This window comes from Argentina silus (assembly GCF_951799395.1).
Source record: "Argentina silus genome assembly, chromosome: 3".
Lineage (NCBI taxonomy): Eukaryota > Metazoa > Chordata > Actinopteri > Argentiniformes > Argentinidae > Argentina > Argentina silus.
This window is the reverse complement of record NC_139657.1, coordinates 16215991-16239509: the sequence shown is the minus strand read 5'-3', so window position 1 is coordinate 16239509 and position 23519 is coordinate 16215991. Positions and strand designations below refer to the sequence as shown.

The following is a 23519-nucleotide window of genomic DNA, read 5'->3' as shown; positions in this document are numbered from 1 at the left end:
CTAAAAGTTTCAAATATGCTCTAAGGAATATGGATTAACACAGTTATTTATATAAAGTTTAAAAATAGAGAGAGACTGAGATCCTGTTACATAATTATTCACCTGGAAAAGAAAAGAAAACAAAGAATGCTAACAACTTGAAACAGAATTAATATTATATTGCTTCTTAACCATATTTCTCTTCTTCTGGAAACACAAATCACACCTCACCTCAGTGGCACGGATAAGAACATACCCTCATCATAAATATTTCTACATCATCATCAAAAAATACTGTGCTATTTCCCGTGACTCTTAACATAAGATCTAATTCCAAATGTGCCCTCAAACAGTGAATACTGACTCAGCTGGTAATCACTACTACGTCTGTAGTCTATCACACTAAAACCTCTTATACTCTGATGTCATACTACAGTCCCCCCCTTACTCCCAGTCACAAAGTTTGGTGACATTCACAACCCCCCCCCCCCCACACACACACACACACACACACACACTCACCCCCATACAGTACATCTAATTAATTGTGCTCTGAGAAGAATGCTCAATTCTATTAAGGGATCCTCTTTTAGTTTTTGAGGTGTTTAAATATCAAGAAGTTGTCATAATAATGTTTATAGTGGAAAGTAGAAATCCAGAGCTACTGTAATTTAATGTAAAATACTACTTTGGATCTTTCTATACAAACTCACTGCAGAGAGGGAACCAATGTTCAACTCTTCCACGTGATGTGGGAATCCCTGCCTTGTTTTTGACTGACTGGTAATGTTGTTATGACTATGAGTAGGACTAAAGTGATTCTTGACATGAGGACAATCTGGACAGTCTGGTGATACGGTTGTTCACTTCGCCAATATAGCTCTTCAGATCTACAGTATAAAAATCTAAATTTATTCTGGTTTGTCCCCTATGTACAGTACAGTATTTGTCTCTCACTACAGCGGTTGCTCGTTTAAAAAATCAATAATCAATTAAATACATCAATTACTGAATCCATTGTCGTTTTTGAGCTCTGTGGATATCTATTCATATATCTTCCTCATCGACAAAAACAACAAAACACCATCATTTAATAAATACACTTCTAATTCTTCAGTAGTCTATCACACACAAAAAAGAAGAAGTACCCATTTCTACCCAATCGATTAATTCCTTCCCTAGTGGTATCTGTCTCTCTTCACTTGCCACTGTTTGACTATTCATTCTCGTATCCTAGTGTCAGGTTTAGTGTTTGTCCACTTACTCCCATACAGTGCATAAACGTAATGGACACGAACCTGAGCCACAGCTATACAGCTAGGCTCTGTCCTCCATCTTGACACCAGATGTTCCATGACAATAACATTCTAATGTGAATTACGATTGGAATGCAATGGTCACAGAACTTTTGGTGCTAACATGGTGCCCATGACATTTCTAAATGTGAAACAGAGTTTGCCAAACTGCATATCCATGACTCTGATTTGAGCTAACTCAGGAACATGCCTGCTGATGAACGACGGTCATTCTTGATAACGATCTTTCAGACAGACCTCTGCCAAATACATATTTGAAATGGTTTCAAACAATTGTGAAAAATGTGAGGTGTGCTTGATTTAGCTTATCTTACACGTGGCGTTTGCACTTCGGATACTATTCCATTGCGTCCATTGTGCCACAAGTTAATTCAAGCACACCTCAAGTTTTTCAAATATTTTAAACCATTTCAGATACGTATTCTGTTTTCAGGTGGCCTAAATATCAAATTCCGGGTATCCATTTAGTGTGATGGTGTAAAACATTCCTCTCAGAGGAAATAGAAGACAGTGAGATAATGGTGGCGATTATTACTATTCAAAAGCACTGACTTCCCAGTTCTCTGCCATGTGTGTTTATGACACTAGGGGGAGCTGTTGGCACACATTTCAGCTTCCTGTGGAAGACAATAATGATTCATGAACAATTCATACATTTTCTAATAATATGTAGCCTACTGCATTTCAAACCTCAAGTAAATACAACTAATATAAACAAATATTTGAATCATGTTGAAAACATGGCAAGTGAAAACTAAGGTGAACCGACTTGCTACTGTACCAATTTAGCAATGGATGAACCCGGTGTGATCTATCCCCTTTAAAGAGAGTGGAAATGGGCCATGATGACCTAAAGTTACTGTGATCTGCTGTCCAGTGAAATGTGTGGGAGAGTGAATAATACATTTCACACGCTTCAGATACTGTAAATGTTTCCCTTTTACCTGAAATTGTAATTCACCAAATTTCTACTAGATACAGTAGACAATGAAAACCCAGGACAGGCAAGACTGCTTTTGCATTCAAATGAGGTTGATTTCGAAAAGTCCTTCAATCCCAAAGTGATTAGGTTGTTCTGTTTTTAATACTGTATATTCCATAACGCAGGCCGCTGTGTGTTCCTCTTCTTCAACCAGGAAGCTTTCTCTCTCACCTGGGATAACTCTTCCCACTGGAGGTCTCCGTTGTGCTTATTCAGAATCTGCAGGGCTGTTTCAAGTGGCAGTTTGTTTCTCCAGGATCTAAGAATTCCTAAGTTTCAACAACACAAGCATCGTAAGAATTCTACCGTATATATTTTGAAATAAGTCAACTGAAAAACGATGATCATGAATGTTCTAGAACAGAAGCCAGTGAAGTTGTGTTGTGTGGCGACAGAGTTAAGTGAGAGACTACCGTCATCCTGTCTCATCTGTCTAAGAGCAGCTTCAACGCTCTCTCTATGTTCATCCTGTGACCGACCCGGGTGACGCCGAGGTCTATGAGGTCATCCTTCTGCAGGCTGGGGAGGTGACTCCCCTCGATGTCGTTGTCCAGGAAGGCGTCCCTGTGCTCGCCCAGGTTGAGGCTCTCCAGCCAGTCTGCCACGTCATGCTTGCTCCACATCAGAACCGGCTTGGTGGCGAAGGGCTTATTGGAGACGGCCTGGATGAGTGTGAGCGGGGAGGGGGAGCGGCTGCGTCCCGTGCCCAGACTGAGGGGGGGCGTCGGCAGGCCGAACATGTCAGTGAGGGTAGGGGAGGCGGAGGAGGAGACGGGGAGGGAGGAAGAGGAGGCGCTCAGGCCCGAGTCTGGGGGGGACAGGATGGGGCTGGGGGCCCGGTGGTGGGACGACGGTGGGAGGCTTTCTGTCTGTCGGCATGGCGACAGGGCAGGCACGTTCGGGCCGAGCTGGGCAGCAAATGTTACTGTGTTGCGCTGAGTTCCTGAGGGTAGGGACCCGCCGTCTGGACTCCTGCCAGAGAGAAAGGACCAGGTTAGAGAGAGAGGTTCTGTTTCAGATCACGTGAGGTGAGATAGTGACGGACAAGAAGTGAAAAGCCAGCGAAAGGGTAAAAATGGGAATGAACCAGTTTGATAAACTTAAAAGTATTACACATTTAGGCTAGGCCTAGAAGCAAATGACTTAATCAGCAGTTTATATACACTACTCTCCTTCCTCCCTCTTCCCCTCTCACCATCTATCCCTCTGACTAGCAATAAAAGATGGACAGAGGCTTTGATGGCTGTGCTCCTGTGAGAGAGGAGGAAAGAGGAGTCCGTCTGACAGGCCTGCTGAAGCATGAGACACTGACAGGCAGGTTCTCCCTAAACTACCATCTACTACCGCTGACTCCTGCAACACTGCGGACTGGGAGGATATGACTGTACGTGTTTATTTGTTTGTTTGTGGAGAGAAAGAGAGAGAGGGAGAGAGAGAGAGGGGGAGAGGGAACGAGAGAGGGAGGGAGAGGGAGAGGGAGAAAGAGGGAAAGGGAGAGAGAGAGGGTTAATTGAACAAGAATACTATAAAAAGATAAAGAGGAGAGATTCACTGTTTAGTTGGTATGCTGGCAGAAGGGAAATTGGATGACAGTTTTTTTCCCCACACAAAGCAAAAAAAAGCCCTTTCTTTGCAAATTGCAGCATCTCTCTCATTTACTCCCAGTTTGTATCAGGTTGACCTACTATTAGATTCAGATCACACACAGATACATGCTCTGCTCTGCAGCATATTCAGCTAGCTACAGTGGTACCATAAGCAGGGCTTTGTGAGTACAGCCGTGCGTTTTAGGTTTAGCATCCAGCTAGCTCTGTAAATAACCACAGCTTTCCATAATAAATGAGTTTGGTCTCACAAGGGACCACTGTAGGCAGGGAAGCACAGTGTCTGTAAGAAACGCCACATCTGCCTATGGACTGAACAAAACACACATACCTCATACTGCATACCCTATACTACAGTATACACACACCATTAACAAAAGCAAGTATGAATAGAAATCTGCATACACAAATCTGGGGACACAAATGAAGACTCTTAAATACACCTACTGGTAAAACAAACCACACAATTATACAGACACACAAACATTTTCACAATGCCCAATTTCAAGTAGCAGTTTAAGCCACAATGTGTATTCTCCCACTTTCAGGCATTCTAGCTACTGTAGTTTCAGTTTTCATTGAAACTGACTGATGGATGAAGAGCAGGGTTGACTGATGAGACAGACCCTCTGTCTGTAGAATGACGTCTCCTCTGTGGTAATTGACAAGATAGCTGATGGCAGGTTACACACATATCTTTCACCTCTGCCAAGCTGGGTGCTGTGCCATGTTGAACTCTGACGTCTGTAACACACAGCTTACCCTCTTCCAGGAATTCAAATGTTCAGCCTACCAATGTTGATGATAGTCACCTGCTTCCAGGAATAACATGGTTTAGTCTATGAGTCACCCCTTTCCAGGAATACAATGGTTCAGTCCATGATAGTCACCCCCCCCCCCCCCCCCCCCATAGTTTGGTCTATGATAATCAGACTGACGTCGTTCATCTCGTCCTCAAGGCTGCTCTCATTATTAGGTTGCTAGGCAACTCTTTCGTTCTCGGGCAGCACACACACATGCACTCACACACACACATAAACTCACATGCACTCAGATGCACTCACACACGCAGAGACACAGAGACACGTACGAACACAAACACAAACACAGACACACACACGCAGACACACACACACACACACACACACACACACACAAACACACACACACACACACACACACACACACACACACACACACACACACACACACATCTAACACACAACACTAACATTCCTGTGTTCTTTTTGCAAAAGGAAAATGTACCTTGATCCAAACACGGTCCGTGAGGCTCCTGTGGAAGAGTCCACGCCGTCCCCTGGCTTTGGTGTCCTGTCCCTGTTCATATGCTGCTGTCCTATGGTGTTGTGTTCCCCCATGCCGTGGCTTTTCATGTCGAGGGGGTCTCCCCACAGCTTGGACGTCCTCTGTGTTGGCGTTTTAGGGGGCTCCCCTGGAGCGCCCGCCGGGGGAGGCGGTGGGACAGAGCTGGGCACCCCGAAAGTTCTTAGGCTCTCTTCGTTCAAGGCGGAGTCCTTGTAAAGTGCATTAACATGACTCTTGCTGGAGGAGACAGGTTTGTTTTTTGGCTTGGGCAGCATTGCTGAGGAGGGCCTGTCCACCATGAACGCCTGTCCATCTGCATAGACTGTGCACGTGTCCAGGGTCTCCCCTCCGCCCTCCGAGGACAGTGTGGAGATACTGGACACGGTGGACACGGTGCTGGTGGTCTCCAGCTGGGGGTCGCCACTGCTCCGACTGTCCACCTCCACCTCGATGCCTGAGTCACTGATTGGCTCGTAGCTCTCCAAGGTGGCGGGAGGGAAGCTGGGGGGCATACAGTTAGTGAGGAGTGCGGGGCGTTTGATCTCGGCGTTGTGGGGGTAGAACGGGGCCAGAGAGGTTGCCCTGGTGGCGTTTTTGTTCTGCTGTTTGAGGAGCTCGGCGATAGCCCCCGCCTGGTCCTCGGGGATATCGAAACTGTTGGCGAACTCTAGGGGAGGGGGCAGGGGTTCTAAGAAGAACTCATCTTCGATGTCCACTGAGGCCAGGGGGGGAGGGGGGATACCAAATGGCAACTTGACCGGCTCGTCCACAGAGCTGATGGTGATGATGGTCTTACCACGGAGGCCGCCGGCGGAGGAGTGGGCGTTGGGGACAGGGGCTTTCGGGGAGACAGGTTGATTGGGGTCTCGTAGCTCGCTAGGTGTGCTGTCGGGGCTGACCCCCTCGTCCCTCTCCCCCTCAGACAGACTGTTCTCCTCAGACCTGCCCCCATCTGTCATATGAACCATCAGTAGACCGGCTGATTTCTGCTGGGACGTATCCACTATATCGATCAACATGTTCTTCTTCTCCTCCTGCCTCTTCTTCTCCTCTTTGGCCAGCAGGTGTTCATACTTAGACTCCGTCTCGTACTTGGACTCTGTCATCTGCCTGCGGAGCCCCCCGCGAGGCCCTGGCCGGCCCATGGTAGCCGTGGACGAGAAGCTGACATCTACATTATGCCTCAGTTTGGTGTCGATGAACAAGGGCTTGTTGAGGTCTGGCTTGGGGGGCTCGCTCTTCAGGGGGAGGGGCTGGGACTGCTCCCTCATGGCCCGGTCGCGTGCCGCCAGAGCCAGGGCCAGGGGGGAGTTGGGGTCCAGGGGTTTCCCTGTGACGGGGTGGACATAGTTCCCGCTGCTGGAGGTGTAGGTCTTAGCGGGCAGGCTGACGGGGCTGTGTCCTGTCCGCGTATTCAGCAGCTCTCTCACCATGGTGGGCTCCGGCGTGTTGAAATCCGTCACGTTGCCGCTGCTTCTCGGACTGCTGCGGAGCGAGGAGGGCGGGGCCATGAGGCGGCGAAGGCGCTCATCGCTACTGAACATCCCCTCGTCGATGGACTTGGAATGACGCAGCCGGGGCGCCGGGGAGGGGGGCCTGTCCTCGTCCCCCACGTCTGTGGATCTGAACGACGGGGAGTGGCGGTGGGACTCGAGCCTGCGTTCCCGCTCGCGGACGGCGCCGGCCATGGCGGTGGCGAAGGGACTGCTGCGGTCCAGGCATTCCTCGGGTCGAAGCTGGCCCGGGTGGTCGTGGGCGCCGGTCTCTATCTCCATGCTGCTGCCCTGGCTGCTCTTCCCACTGCTGCTGGTGGACGGCTCCTTGATGATGATGGTGGGGATGGGGATGGAGCACGTCTTCTCTGGACTGTCCTCCACCTAGGAGCCATGGGTTCGATGTTTACCGCAGTATCAATTCATCATTTATAATATGACTTATTTACAGTTTTATTTGTATAGGAAAAATGAATTCACATAATGAATAAACGTCACTACAGTGTGTTGCACGATAAAGTGTGTGGAACTTAAAATTAAATGAAGAAGAAAAAATAAGAAGATACGAACAGGACTACATACATTGAGAATCACCTTGGACTGCTTGACCAGCATGCCCTTCCTCCTAGCCGGCTTGTTGGGTACAAACAGCGCCGAGACGTTCCCCATCTTCCCCAAGTCAGAGTAAGGGTTCTCAGGGATCTGGGCCCGGCGGTTGAGGAAGCTCTGCTGGGCCGTGATGCCGCCATGATTGTAGTTCTCTGACTGGTACTCCTCAGATGGTTCTCTGTAGTAAAGACCCTGGTCCCTCCACTGGCCCCCCTGGCTAGGGCTGGGGTCCCCTCCCCGCTCCGGGGCTGTGCCTTTGGGGGAGGAGTTCTGGGTGAAGCCTTGTCGGATGGTGCCATACCCTCGACCCTGGGGGGCGGGAGCATTGTTGTAAGGGGGGGACGGGGGGGAGATGGCGGGTGGTGGGGGGATGTCCTCGGACGTGTCAGGCATGGAGAGACTCCTGGTGAACTTCAACATGGGAGGAGTCAGGAACTGCTTCTCTTCTTCTGTTATTCCTGAGAAAAGGCATATCAAATAAAACATGAATAACTACATCATATATACAATATATCTTACAGTATATCTTAAATAATGATACCAGAGATGAAATTAGGCTATACTGTGCCCTCAAGTGTAAACACATTGAGAACAGCATAGTAAAGATTAACATTCATGTGTCACATATTGGTCTACAAACATTACTCGAGTCAATGGACAGCATAAACTATATCCCTGTGTGTGTGTGTGTGTGTGTGTGTGTGTGTGTGTGTGTGTGTGTGTGTGTGTGTGTGTGTGTGTGTGTGTTTGAGATCACCTATGGACTTCTGCCTCCTCATGGTTCCCTTATTTGGTACACCCAGGTAGGGTCCTCTGCCTCTGGGGCTCGTTGGTGCTGCCTGCATGGAGGTCTGCATGGACATTTCCTGACTGTCACACATGGACTAGTGTACAACACAGAGAGAGACAGGGATTCTGAGTCAGCATGGTAAACCTCAGTGTCTGTATCTATCCATGTGACACATATTTAAAGAACAACCATGTAAACCAGGTTCATTTCAACAACTTCACTTAATTTGAAATGATATAGCGCTTCTTTATTCAATTCTTAAACCAACCACAATTTTCTGTCCTCTGCTGCAAATAAACAAGTTAAAGTGATGATGGACAATGACAAGAGAGTCTGTGTCATTGACTCTCCTTAGACCAAGCAAGTACGGCCATGCACAGTGTCAAATGGATAAAGCCCAGCATGCATTGGATTACCAGCCAGAAATGATAATAATCAGCAATAAGGGCAATGGTACAGCCAGCAGCATTTTCAGCCTGGGCCTCTGTAGTTGTCCTGATCCTTGGGACAGCCTAACACAATTACAAGTTGAGATCTGGGAAGGTTAAGGTAAATGTTAGGGTTAGGGTTAGGTTTAGGGCTTGGGCAAGGGTTAGGACAAGGGCTAAGGTCAGGGTTGAGTTAAGGGTTAAGGCTAGGGTTGAGTTCGTGCTAGGTTAAGGCCAGTGTTAGGGCTAAGTTAAGGCTAGGGTTAGGGTTTAGGCCAGGGTTAGGGCTAAGGTTAGGGTTGTCCCAAGGATCCTGCTAAAGTCCTGCTAAGACTTACGTTCATCTCTGGGCTCATAGCGAAACATCTGCTGTTGGGACGGGGTTTGACGGCTGCCACCCTCACGTCCATGTTAGAGTTGTCCCACATGGGCTTCTGAGGAGGCATGTTCTCATCCACCTTATCTGCAACACAGAGACACACATCTCTACTGTGAGCACATGGCCAGCTTTCAGCCAACCGGTGCCACTTTAAACAAATTACCACTTTAAAAGCTTTATGACGCCTTTATACAGTAAACCCTTTAAACGACCTATATATCTGCTTCACAAATCATAATGGCATGCTATAAAGAGCAAAAACATCATTTAAATGTCAACAATTTGCCTATAAATCATTCCTGAATCATCTCTGAAGGCCTTATAAAGGGTTTACAGATGTTTAATCAAAGCCTTAAAGGTGGTAATTCATTCTAAATGGGACCATCCAGCCAATCCAAAACTAGCCATCCAGCCAAGGACCAATAGCAGGCCCCTCAGAACGAAATCAAACCGAGCAGGAAGGAAACAGGAAACAGAAATAAGTCACAGTGACATTGGTCCAAGTCAAAGCCGTGCAAGCTTCCTACGGTAATCACTCCATCATCAGACTCAGTTCTGGTTCTATGGTCAGCACCAGCGGCCACTGCAAAACATGCTAGCGATTTGTTTGTTTTTGATTATTTGTTTGTTTCAGGGCAGCTCCCCATGCAAGGGACGATTACTTAGAGTGACTTGAAAAACAATCCTCTTCTTCAGACCCTCATTATCTGAAGACTGATCATCTACACAGGGATGGGAGAGAAGGAGGTTCAGAACCACACATAGAAGGAACATCCATATGGTATGTTGGTACTTTTTCCCACACCGCTGTCATAAATCCTGTTCACAATTCCTGTTTCTTCAAGAAGAAACACATCATTAATGGATGAAATGTAACCCGGTTACAAAAGAGAACAGCTGTATATTTGATATTTGTTGTCGGTCTTATGAATAACCTACATTGAAAAATGCAATGTAAAGTAATATAACAAGCATGATAAAAAAGCTTGATAAAACTCTGATCCTTCCCCTTACCAGATACTCCTACAGTAGTGACTGTGGATTCTTGCAATCCTTCTGCATACTAACATTGAAGACATGACCAAGTGTATTACAGTGCTGTCTAAATACATTCTACTCACCATCAGACTTCCCCCAACCCCACTGCCCCCCCCCGCCCCCCTGGCACTTCATTTCTACATATACAGTATATCCTCCTCTCACATGTTGTAGCATTTATGCTAACGTACCCATCCATTCAGGACACTGGCTAAGGTCAACACACAATAGAAAAATCACACTTGCAATCACTCTAGTGTCCAGTACGAAGTGAACAGTGAACACTAGAAGAGAAAGCAGCGGCGAATATTTGTGAGGAAAAAGGCAGCAGCAACATTTAAGACAATCTGGCATCAGACTTTGCAGGTAGAAAAGCAATGCTGCTATACATAACTGTATGCAGCATTATTTCCATGGCAACACCTTGTTTCGGTATGAGTCAAAGCCTATCTGTAGTGGGCCATTGTGTAATAAGCGCCCTTAAAGTTAAGTCTGCATTCTGAGAACGAAGCCTCGTCTTTGAAATGTGCAGCAGTTGTCTGTTAAAAATGTATTATTCCAAACCTGTTCCAAGTTCTATTTTATCAGAAGAGAAGACAAGTACAACTGTTTTTGAGGGATAAAAGTATTTGGTAAAAAAATGGGATCTCAGCTGTTGTTTTTTTCCTGATCTTGCATAACTGTGTTTAAAAGAGGGGCAGGCCTTTGAATAATGCATGGAAATAGCATTGCACTCTCACACACTGACACACACTGACGTACACTGTGAAACGTCAAGGACATACTGTATCAAGTGTTCTGCTGTGCTAACAAGTTTTTAAAAAGCTTCTAGTTCAGGAGGCCATTTTGCATCACAATGTTCTGACATCCTTGTTTTTAAAAAGCTTTTTCTGCTTTTCATAAACAAATAAGGATCTGGTAGTGTATAGTGAGGAAGAGCATCAATTATTTAGCATAATGTCGAATTGTACATAAATTCTACGGACTTACAAATAACATTTAGTGTAGAAAACATGCCTATCACACTTACCACCCTTTTTTTTCCTCAAGGTGGCTTGGAAATAACAGAAAACATAAAGACTTAGACAACAAATCATGATCCTACGGAAGCACAAGTAATAGTCTACACAATGTTTTATGTCAAGCGTGGAATATCATGACATTTAGGATATAACAGCTCAACCAAATATATGCCAACTATACTATTCTGTAGCCACTGACCAAATGATGCAACATTCTAGTTGAGCTATAAACAAGCCCCTCTAAAGATTATTGCAGAGCAGTGGACAGAGACAGATGAATCGGCAATAAAGGAGATGATTCTAAGGTCAGTTCAATCAATCAAACAATTCAACGATAAGGAACAAATATTCAAAAAGCTTGGTCATTGAATTTATAATAATATATGGCATGACATGGAATGCAATTGTGGTGAAGAACCATTGATAGTTCATCAACTATGAGAAACAGCATTTGCTAGCAGGTGGCTAATGAGCTCTTCAGCACTTTAAAATCTATTCCACACTGTTATCGAGATGTTCTCTACTCTTGTCTTTTCAGATCACAACAGTACCAAGCTTTACCCTCTGTACCTTTTTGCAAGACACATAATTGTATAAACCCTCTGAAAGTACAGTGGGCCTATACGGTATATACTGTAGGAATCAAATGATGGAAATTAACCTTCAAAAATTAGAAAGAACAACGTTATTTTAAGACGGTGAGATGTGCAACTGTGAACAAAACAGTAGGCATCATACCTTTATCCACTGTAGTGGCAGATATTGAAAAACAAAACCAGGATGACACAATTACTTAGAACATGTTTTCCTTTGACTCAGATCACATTACAAACACACACTACATCAAGAGGCAACGGTATGCATTTCAACACCATACCTGGGTCAAATACAAACAGTATGTTAAACGCATTCAAGTGTTTGAGGTGTACTTGATTTATCTTGGAGTTTGCGCTTGAGGCTATTCCATTGGTTCCATTGTACAATGCACATAAACTTGAAAGAGTTCAGCTCAGACATCTGAATGTTTCGGACATACTGTATGTGTTTGACCCGGGCCTGTCATCCCCTCTTCATAGCATACAGTATATTGACATCATGTATGGGTACTCTGCCTGGTCTTACCTAGGTCCTCCAGCTCTGAGGTCATAGATTTAGACCTCATGGCCATGGATAGTGCAGTAGAGGGGGCTCTCCTCGGGGGCGCGGGAGCTGAGAAGACACAGCAGGGAGAAGCAGATGACTTGTGACATCTACAGCATAACATGTCTGTTTCAAGACTGGAAAACCAGCGCAATTATGAAGATTTACTAGCCTGCTTCCTAATCTGTACATGCTTTAGCAGATTCCTCTGAATATCTGACTATCCCAAACTTGACTTATAGTCAGAGTAGCAGGCTAAAGAAATACACATAGATATCTGGAAGCAAGCCAAGGAATTACTGCAATGAGGTAGGAATTGGCTGGATTATTTCATCAATTATTCCTGAGACACAGTACAGCAATGATTCTCAATTTCAGTCCTTAGGTACCCCTAGGGTTGCACATTTCTGCTCCAGCCCAGCGGCAACACACCTATCCACTATGCAAGGCTTTTGCTGATTATTTGAATCGTTTCATGAGCTGAGCAACTCCAAGACTCCAGGGAACTCCATCCCAATACTGCACTGCAGTGTTTCACAACTCCCGGGGATGGTTTCTCAAACACAGATTAAGATACGTCCGGGACTAAATCACATTATCAACTGAGAATCTCAATGAAAAATGTTTTTTCGGTTTAGAAGTAGCCTAGGCTTAATTTATGCCCGGAAAACCATCCCCAGGAGTTGCGAAACACTGCAGTGCAGTATTGGGATGGGCTTGGAGAGTACATTATAGTACAGAGGGACAGCTGAGGCCCTTACTGTGAGTTCAACCCAATCAATCAGCCATTGATCCAGCAGGCCGGGTGGCCTGGGAGGCAAGGTGTGAGAGAGGGATAAGAGAGGCTTATTGTACCTTTCTTACGAGCTGTGTCATCAGGGTCTAGATTCCTGCTAACCGTCACCACTTTTATGATCAAGCTGTTGCCCGCGTGTCGGATCATATTGACCACCTGCTTGTGCCCCACTTTCACCACGTTGTCCTGGTTCACCTGTGATAGGGAGGAGAGAGGGACGTAGTGGAGAGGGGAAGGGGGACGGGGGGAACAGGGGAGAAGAGAGGAGAGGGAGGAGAGGAGGTAGAAGAGGAGAAGAGACAGGGGAGGAGAGGACAAGGAGGAGAGGTGTGGATGGCGGGGTGGGAGAGGAGAGGAAAGGAGTGGGGGGGTGGGAGGAGAGGAAATGAGTGGAGAGGGGGGGAGGAGAGGAGAGGAGAGGAGAGGAGAGGAGAGGAGAGGAGAGGAGAGGAGAGGAGAGGACATCAACATCAAGCCTTCATGACTCAATGACTTGCCAGAAAGCAAATATAAAATGCTCCTATAACCTTGTAGTACAGATGGACAGAACTAGAGACAGATATACAATCACAACCCCTAAAGTACAGGTACACACCCCTTGTCCCTCAGGCTGTGAAGTCTACAGTACCCCGGTCTACCACAATGATCTGTACTTGGCAAAGCATCGAGGTTTCATACTGCATTGTTTATACAGCCGCACTGTGACAATTTTCCTTCAGGACAGTAACGTTTATATCTCATCTTATCTTGTACATTATAGATGATGAATGAGATATTTTAATTTCTCCCAGCCGTTGCTGTTAGCCATAACATTCCATTAGACCAACCATTTATATAGGTTTCATAGGCTGTTTTCATAACAGTATTGCATTTTCTGCTCTGTGGTCTCTTGAGGGGTTCAGGTTGATAAACGTATTTCCCCTTGAGGGGAATCATCTCATACCTGTCAAATAGCCAGTATTCTCAGCTCTCCAATCACTCATACTTTCCAGTCCTCAATCATCCTCAGTCTATTACTCTTCTCTCCTATCGCCATGTAAAACCTGCAGGCATTATCCACACACTGCTTCACAACTGTAGCCTGCTTTACTGATGGAGGAGGGGGATACTTGCATTGATTACCCCTTCATCATCCTCCTAGTAACACAGAGTGACTGTGTGTGTGTGTGTGTGTGTGTGTGTGTGTGTGTGTGTGTGTGTGTGTGTGTGTGTGTGTGTGTGTGTGTGTGAGTGTATAAAGGATATACAGCCTTCAAGGATTGACACGGGGAAATGAATCTAGCGGTGTCATGAATTTAAATCGGCCATGCATCTCCCTGTGTCATTGCTGTTAAACAGTTCATTACTGTTGAGTGTGTAAAGTAAATCACCAGGGGTATTGTACTGTAACAGTGAACCCATAAATACAAGGCTTGCCAAAGTGACTGTATGTCTTACAAAAACAGCTTGTTGTAGCCTTGTAGTCTGGACTAATTCAAGTGATCAAAACTATAAACGTGTGGTTCAACTTGGCTACAATCCTAAGTACCGACAGAGCAGGCCAAACTCCATAAAGCTCTATCGATAGTTCAAAAGCCCAATACACACAACTCTCTAGATCCCCAGCTGTACTATAGTTAGGCTAATACACAGCCAGTAGGCTTTGTATAATACGTAATGCATATGACATGAACATGAACGATGATGGGTGTACTAACGGTAAAGAGAGATAGTATAAGAACTGATTTCAGAAACAAACAGCATTGCAGACATTCAACTCGTGGACACATACAGTACATTCAACCAAGACGCTCTCACTCAATCATGTACTGCGTATGACTATAACAATACCACACTGTACTTACAAGAGTAATTACACAGTAATAGCACTGTTATGCGAAGTGTTAACCAAGCAATTTCTCCCCTCCAATTCAAGTTCCCAATCCCCATCCATCAGTGTAACAGCTGATACTGAGCAGTCTCTCTAGGGAATGCAGTGTTGAGCCAAGCAGAGGGGTGCATCACACACACACACACACACACACACACACACACACACACACACACTCACACACTCACACACTCACACACACACACACACACACACACACTCACACCCCCCATCTGCCCCAAAACTGTCCAAATGGCCAGTGGGCAGCACATGGTGTTGGTGGATAGATGGATGGATGGTCATCCAGCCTGATCTCACTCTGTGGTGCTCGTTCAGAAGAGAAATGGACAGCAAGCTACACAAGTTCGAGTCAGGCCTCCATCTGTCAATCTCTTCATCATTGGACAGAGGAGTTATGTGGTATACAGAAAGAGATGGCGACTAGCTTGTGTATTTCCAGTGTAGAGTGCAGTATATGCTGTAGTGATAATACCAAAGACAGAGTCTCAGTATGATAAGATGCTCATCCCCTGTGAAGGAGAAAAGTCCCTTCACCTGGTCTGACCTCTGTAGCCACGGCCCCTAATACAATCTCAGCTCATTTCAGCAGGAGAGAGCGTTACAAGATGCAAATCAACCTCCAAAGAAGAAATGATCATCTGCTATCTCGTTGATGTCACATAATCTCGTTAATCTCGTTACATTTGGTGCTACAGTAAATAAGGCCAGACTGATAAGTCATTACACATGCAAAAAACATGGGGGTTGGAAGAGATGCAAATTTTACTCACATAAAGTCAGATGAGGAAATCGGCTTACGCTAATGCTTTGTTCTGGACGGATTGTGGATGGCTTTGCCCGCAAGTACGCATGCACGCACACACACACATGCGTGCGGACACACACACAAAAATGCATACTGTATGAATTATAATGGAGCTCTGTGGTGAATCTCCCATACATCATTAAACCCTAATGAAATTAATGACAATTAACACAGGACATGGATTACGATGATGAGCCATAGATTCCATTTTACTGATCTTATCTGCCCTGTTAAGGGTCTGTCTGGTCTGGGCCCAGTTTAAAAAACTATTAAAATGCCCATCATTGAAGAAATCACTAATGACTTGACTATTATAAGCAATTCAGTGGAAAGCTTGCTTTGACCACACACACATATAAGATTTGTGGCTAGATAGAGATCCCAGTGCATTAGAAGCAAGTGTGTGTGTGTGTGTGTGTGTGTGTGTGTGTGTGTGTGTGTGTGTGTGTGTGTGCGAGCAAGTGTCTACAAGACCTTTCATATTTCATAAATAGGATTTTGTGTCACTTCTGGTTGCTTCCAGCAGAATTAACATGTGCACTGTACTAAAAGGGTGCACACACTCACATGCATGAGAGCACACTTACACACGCTTACACACACTTACACATGCTTACACACACGCGTACGCGCACACACACACGCACGCACACACACAGGCATTATATAACGTTCTATGTTCAGCAGACTAACCATTACATAACAGTGCTCAGTGAACTGGGAGACCCCTCAGGTACCTGGGCCCAGACCACAGAGATGAGACATGTTAGCTAATAACAAGAAAACAAACAAAAAAATAACCTAATCCAGCTAATTAAGGAACGGCAGAGAGGACCTGATTTAGCCTGCATCCAGACAACATGATTCATCATTGCTTCATACGGTCTACAGGTTCAAACGCAACAAAACTACACAGGCTCAAACACACACACAGAAAATAAACTATACACACACACACACACACACACACACACACACACACACACACACACACACACACACACACACTAACGGATTTACGTCAGTTGCTAAAAGGCTTCTAGGTCACAGCTTCTGTCTTGTGGAGTCATGGAAGAGAAGAGCTCATGTTGGAGATAAAGAGCTGCATTTTTAAAGATGTAAATGAGACCTGCATTAACCCTTTATGAAGCCTACATTGATGTTTCACAAATGATATACAAGCAAATGTCATACTACTATGACTACTAGTACTACATACTACTATATTTGCTTATAAATTGTTTGTGATGTGTCTTTGTAGGCCTTACAAAAGGGTTATGAAGGATCCATCAAGCTTTTATGAGATATAGGCCTATACCTAATTTACATTGTGACCAAAAACCCTCCCCTGAGATGCTATCATGTAAGAGGAAAAAGAGCAGTCTTTCAATCAATGTCTGTTCATTTATCCTGTTTGACTGAGGCCATCATAGAGAGGAAGGGGTTAACTGGGGCCAATCACCCAGAGTCCCACTGCAATTCCATGATCAAATGCAATCTCTTCATCCTTCCTCCTCTTCAGGGCTGGCAGCGCTCCTTTTGTCTTGAGTAGTCTAATTATCCCGTGCACAGAGGAGCCGCTCTGTGAGATTGCCTATTGCCACTTCTTTTATAGGGCCTTTCTGGGGGGCCAGGATTGGATGGGAGTCGCCTCAGAATGCATTAACACACACACACACACACGCACACATGCCCCCCTGCACAGACACCCCCCCCCCGCACACACCCCCGCACACACAGTCTGCTCACAATTAACTGTACTGTAGTATAGGTATGGCAGGCCTGTGTAGATAAGTGGCCATTTAACACAGAGGGTTCCCCCAGGTGTCTAGTGAGATTCTAGTGAGAGGAATCAGATAAAACACAGGAGATACTAAACTCCGGTATACACTGTATGATGTCATGGCCACAGTGTGAGAATATGGCAGGTCTATGAGAGAAAGCATCGACAAGCAATAACATAAAAGCAAGATACTATGTATATAATGTCATGGCTATACAGTTGTGTGAGGCAAAGAGATAACACTGTAACACTGTAACTCATCTACTTTGATGTGTGACCATATGGATTCATTGAGAGGAAACACATACACTGTAGTCATACACATAGTCTAACTGACTTAGCGTCTTAGGTTGGACATATTCATGATACCTGAAATAACCTGAAAATGAAATGCCTAAAGACATTACGTATTCTCCACTTTGGTTCAGTCAGGCAGTGTGCAGCTGAGGTCACCTTGAAGAGAAGCCCATAAAGTGAAGTTAACTTATCAGCTGAGAAACAGCATTAGGCAGCCTAGACATTTAGAATAACTCTCTCTCTCTCTCTCACTCACTCACTCACTCACTCACTCACTCACTCACTCACTCACTCACTCACTCACTCACTCACTCACTCACTCACTCACTCACTCACTCACTCACACACACACACACACACACACACACACACACACACACACACACACACACACACACACACACACACATACATACACACACACACACACACACACACACACACACACACACACACACACACACACACACACAATGTCACAGCTGCTGATGTTTTCAAACACGTTTAGATGAAAGCGTCCAGTGTGGGACTGCTGGGAAATCTCGAACAGCTGTCTCTCCCTCTTTCATCACAGCAGCACAGAGACACAATGTGAAGCTGGTTGCTAGGTGACCACTGCAGCGTATTACAGCGTGAGCCTCGGTCTGTCCTGCATGTGCAGTGAACTGGTCCTCATGTCTAATGAGATTGTATTTACATTCTACTGGGTATATTGGGAAATGGGTAACCATGGGTGACTTTGTAGATATATTTTCCCTTTTTTACTTCTTCAAGACAGCCCAGGCCACGAAAAGCAGAGTACTTAGTCAAACACACACAACAATGATCAGTGTAATTTGATATTAAATAAGTTTTACTCTAAGGAAAGTAAAAACTAGAGGTTACAAATGTAATCCAGGTTCTCTGAAGGAGATGAGGGAGATCCCTCACTATGGGACACACACTCTCTGTGTACCTTTCTCTGAAGACCCCTATACAATCACACAGGGTACAGGGTCCAGTGATGCTTGCAAGCAGATAGCCCCGCCTACTGCTCCTCCTATATATATAGGACCTAGCAAGCACGCCCATTTTATCCAGCGAACCACTTTTCACAAGCTCAGCGCAAGAGGAGGCAATGAGGTGAGGGGTCTCCCTTATCTTCTTCCAGAGAACTTGGGTTGCATTTCTAACATCGAGTCCTGTCGACTCGGTTCGACCCCTCCCTATGAGACCCTGCAAAACGCCCTGATTGCCTGGTTGCAGTGGATGCAGGAGAATAATAATAATAATAATAATAATAGGCAACAGAAAACAATAACAATAGGATTCTGTGCAGCTTCGCTGCTTTAGGAACACTATACTAATTCTGGGTAGGGCCTCCCTTTGCTCTCAAAAGAGCCTCAATTCTTTGTGGCATTGATTCCACAAGATGTTGGAAACATTCCTTTGAGATTCAGGTTCATGATGACATGATTGCATCACGCAATTCCTGCAGATTTTTCAAGCTGTGAATCTTTCGTTCTACCACATCCCAAAGGCTTTCTATTGGATTCAGATCCGGTGACTGGGAAGGCCACTGAAGAACACTGAAACCAGTTTGAGACGACTTTTGCTTTGTGACATGGTGCATTATCATGCTGGAAGTAGTAGCCATTAGAAGATGGGTAAATTGTGGCCATGAAGGGATGCACATGGTGAGCAACAATACTCAAATAGGCTGTGGCATTCAAGCGATGACTGATTGGTATTAACGGGCCCAAAGGGTGCCAAGAAAACATTCCCCACACCATTACACCACCTCCAGAAGGTGTACAGGTGTTCCTAATAAAGTGTTCAGTGAGTGTATGATTGTGATGAAGGGTACTCGTCTATTCTTCGCAGGCTGGGTGCGCGCTGTGCAGGCTTCTATTCTTCTATATGTAATTGCTTTGATCATGCAAATAACTGTTATTGTCTGTCTGATATTGTATCATATTGATAACTGTAAGGTCAGTTTCGATTCACAGAGTTCGATGACGGTAAAGCGACGATGAGGAGGTGAGAAGATAGAGGTGTTAATGGCGCCTCAGGACGTGACAGACATGTTGGCTATCAAAAAAAGATTTTTTTCCATGTGTGATTTTAAAATTGTATTGGGGTCTTCAGCGAAAGGTACATGAGAGTGCCGAGTCGACTGAAAGAGAACCTGTATTGGAACATTTAACAGACTACACTGTAATATCTTGAAAGAAACAAATACGAGACAGCTGGCAACTTAGTATATCGTTTCACTGCTACTGTGCTTACACACTTTGCGACCATCCTCAAAGTAGGTTAAAACCACAAGGGGTACTTTTAGTGACAGGTTGTGTCGTTATTAGGCCATGAGGTACCTCCAAGGCATGCCCTGAAGTCTTTGGGCAGCCATCCATCCACAAGGCTCACTGTCCATGCACACACACACACACACACACACACACACACACACACACACACACACACACACAGAGTGAGCACTGCAGTAGGGAGGTCTGAGTCAAACATCAATAGAGGCTTCAAACACACACAGCACAACACAGCAGAGGAGCAGCAGCACACATCAGAGGAGCTCTGTAAGGAACACAAGCGATAAACGGACTCTGTTTGAGGACAAAGGCTCAGTAGGGTGATGACATCTATGATGCAGTGCAGGCTGTGCATCATCACACCTTGTCAACACACACACACACACACACACACACACACACACACACACACACACACACACACACACACACACACACACATTTCTACATTTCACACTAAGCCTGTCCCTGCAAGGAACATACAGTAGCTACTGTAGATTATAGGTTACATGAAGCAGCTGCAGCCCCCTGAGAGAGAGTAGCTGCTGTAGCCCCCAGAGGAGAGCTCATCCAGTTGGGAGGTAGCGAGCATTAGAGAGCGCCTGTATTGTGGGAGGATACACTGAATCTTTTTATCATTACTACTACACCCTAAGAGCCCCTGTTCAAACAAGTAACGCCTGATTGTCACACAGCATTCTACTCTGCACAGGTGTACTAACTGAATGTTAAATAGTACACAATAGTAGACAGTGCAAAATACCAGCTATTCTAGCAATTATTACTTAATCTCACCAGATGCATGTGTGAAGTGGAAATACCATGAGGCATGATCACTAACCCATTATGTTCTTTGAGGACTATTGGGCAAAAGGGTCATCCAATCCAGAGGATATCACTGTGAAATGATATCTACAGTACTACAGAAATATCGTTGCAGGGCTTCCCTCTTTCATTAACCTTCTAGCTCGCTAATTAATTTACCGTCAAACTAAACACAGGCATTTAATTTATACTACTATGTATCTCCTGGATATGTTTTTGTTAAACAGTTGAATGCTCATTGGCCCAAATGTTGAAAATTTCTATTAGCATACACAAGCTAACTAGTGCTTTCTGAGTTTGCTCTACAGTGCAGTTCTCTGAGTTTAGACAAATGCTGTACAGCAAGGACGCATATCGGCAAAGGCAACAGAGAGATATAGGACCATCGGACCATGAGGAGCAGAGAGGAGCAAAGGAAAAGAAAAAAATGGCAGGACAGGAGATACAGTGTCTGTGTCTACAGTGCATGCATACACAGTGCCCTGTAGGATGGATAATTCCACTATGGAGAAATATGACAAGTAGAATCCTATTCAGATCGATGTTTTGTGTGTCTTGCTCCGGTTATTCTTCAGCCAGCTCCTCCATACTGCACATGTATCCTATGACAAGGACAGTCAATGGCCTTTTACTACAACTCTCCTTTAGAGGAATTCCTGGCCCACATCTGTAACAGATAGGGGCTGTCAGAGCCAGAGGTTGCCTTAAGAAAACACACCGAGATTTGTCTCCGGCGAAACACGGCGCTCCCTGACACTGACAGAGTGGAGAGCTAGGAACAGATCACTTAAAGGTCCCAGGCACACTTATCTATCAGGGAGACAATCTACAGAGCAGCATGCGCACACGCACACGCACACGCACAGACGCACACACGCACACACACACACACACACACACACACACACACACACACACACACACACACACACACACACACACACACACCCTTTAAGACAGGCAGTAAACCCCAAGGCCATCAAACAGTATTGACATCGACGGAATGATGGTAGTGGGAAAACAACACCTAGGAATGCACCAATACCACTTTTTCATTGTCGATACCAATTCTAGATATATACTGTATAGATTAAAAAGTGAGACTTAAATCTTAAAGCTTTACATGACTGGTAAACAGTAATGCAAGAATACTAAGCAATATATTGGTCAGTACTGTCAACAGTATCACAGAGACTGTAAATACAATATTAGATGTGCAGGAGGCCAAACCCTGTACTAGTTGGAAGTTCTGTTTAGTTTTTTTTCCTTTTGTTACATCAGCACTATGCTGCGCAGGCTTCTCAGTCAGGATGGATGAACACATAGGATGAACACATAAAACATTCACACGCACAGAGAGAGGGAGCCGAGGTGTACATTTTGCAAGCAAATGTATTTGTTTGGCTGACATAGAAATGAAGAGACAGCCATGAGGAAGACTGAACCGAACTGGAACTGCCCTCTCTCACTAACCTGGTCAAGCATTCTTTCATTCATTCATTCATTCATCTCCTCCAGGGTCAGTGCTAGCACAACCTGTGTTAGCCAGCAGCATGTTCTGTTTTGTGTGAAGAGGACACCAGATACACAACATCTGGCCATTAACGTCATCATATTACAGACAGAAAGGCTGCAGCAGAACTCTGATGGTTAGATAAACAGTAGTGTAAAAGCTCACCAGCCCTTTCTTTCAGCACAGACCAAAGTTGTTTCTGGGCAGGGCACAAAACCCATATTATAGAGTTTATTCCCACAAAGAATAGGCCTACCATCCTTCTGGAACTTACCACATTCATACCCAAATTTATTCTGAACTACCATCCAGTTTTCAGCAGATCATCACAAATCCCTCATTAGCATTCTCTACACATTCAGAACCAACGCTCCATTGCTCATAACCAGGGACGAATCCTGTCTCCTTACCTCGATGAGGAAGTCTCCTGTACGAAGCCCCGCCTGCCACGCGACCCCGCCCTCATCCACAGACTCCAGGTACTGCAGGGCGGGGAAGGCAGGGGTGGGGGTGAACTCCTCAATGGGGGTGTCAGCTGGAGGGTGAGGTGGAGGTGGATATCCAAGTACAGCCAGCGAGAGAAAGAGAGAAAGAGAGAGAGAGAGGGTGAAACATGCAAGGCAGCAACTGGGAGGGAATCATCATCAGCACACATCTGAAATATTGTGACTTCAGACTTTCAAACAGTAGTCACTTCTCTAAGGGTCAAACATTCCAAACAGAACACCACCAACATTCCAAACAAAACACCACCAGGGGGTACAGAGACCACTTTTGAAGGTCACGCAAACATGATGACTGTCGACTGTGCACACAGTAAAAACATACCGACAAGACAAAAATACATGCAGTACACAAAACAGAATGACAACAATGTTATCAATTATCATTGTTTTCTAGATGGGTTATAATAAGCAATCTACATGTATTTGTCTGTAGGCATGTAGACAACAGCAATGAAATGACTGCTTAGGGTAATCCCCTAATCATGCTAGCCAGAGCTGGGCTGGGCTGGGCCGGGCCGGGCCGGGCTGGGCTGGGCTGGGCTGCAGCAAAGGCTATGAGGCAGCTGCATCCCCTTAACTCTGGTCCAAACTCCCTGCACTGTGTGTGTTTGTGTGTTTGTGTGTGTGTGTGTGTGTGTGTGTGTGTGTGTGTGTGTGTGTGTGTGTGTGTGTGTGTGACTGGATTCACTCG

The 23519-nt window shown here is 45.3% G+C and overlaps 1 protein-coding gene across 1 annotated transcript in view; it reads right to left on the bottom strand.

Annotated features, from left to right (window-relative positions):
• Positions 1-2653: 2653 nt before the first annotated feature.
• shank2b (SH3 and multiple ankyrin repeat domains 2b) overlaps positions 2654-23519 on the bottom strand; it is a gene marked incomplete at its 5' end in the record, with an annotated part of 60439 nt that continues 39573 nt past the window's right edge. The window contains 8 exons of the mRNA XM_083667403.1: positions 2654-3249; positions 5148-7084; positions 7295-7767; positions 8067-8193; positions 8866-9011; positions 12074-12175; positions 12962-13097; positions 22733-22857. Coding sequence (XP_083523529.1) covers positions 2703-3249; positions 5148-7084; positions 7295-7767; positions 8067-8193; positions 8866-9011; positions 12074-12175; positions 12962-13097; positions 22733-22857 — 3593 coding nt within the window. The 3' untranslated portion in view covers positions 2654-2702. The remainder of the gene's footprint in view (positions 3250-5147; positions 7085-7294; positions 7768-8066; positions 8194-8865; positions 9012-12073; positions 12176-12961; positions 13098-22732; positions 22858-23519) is intronic.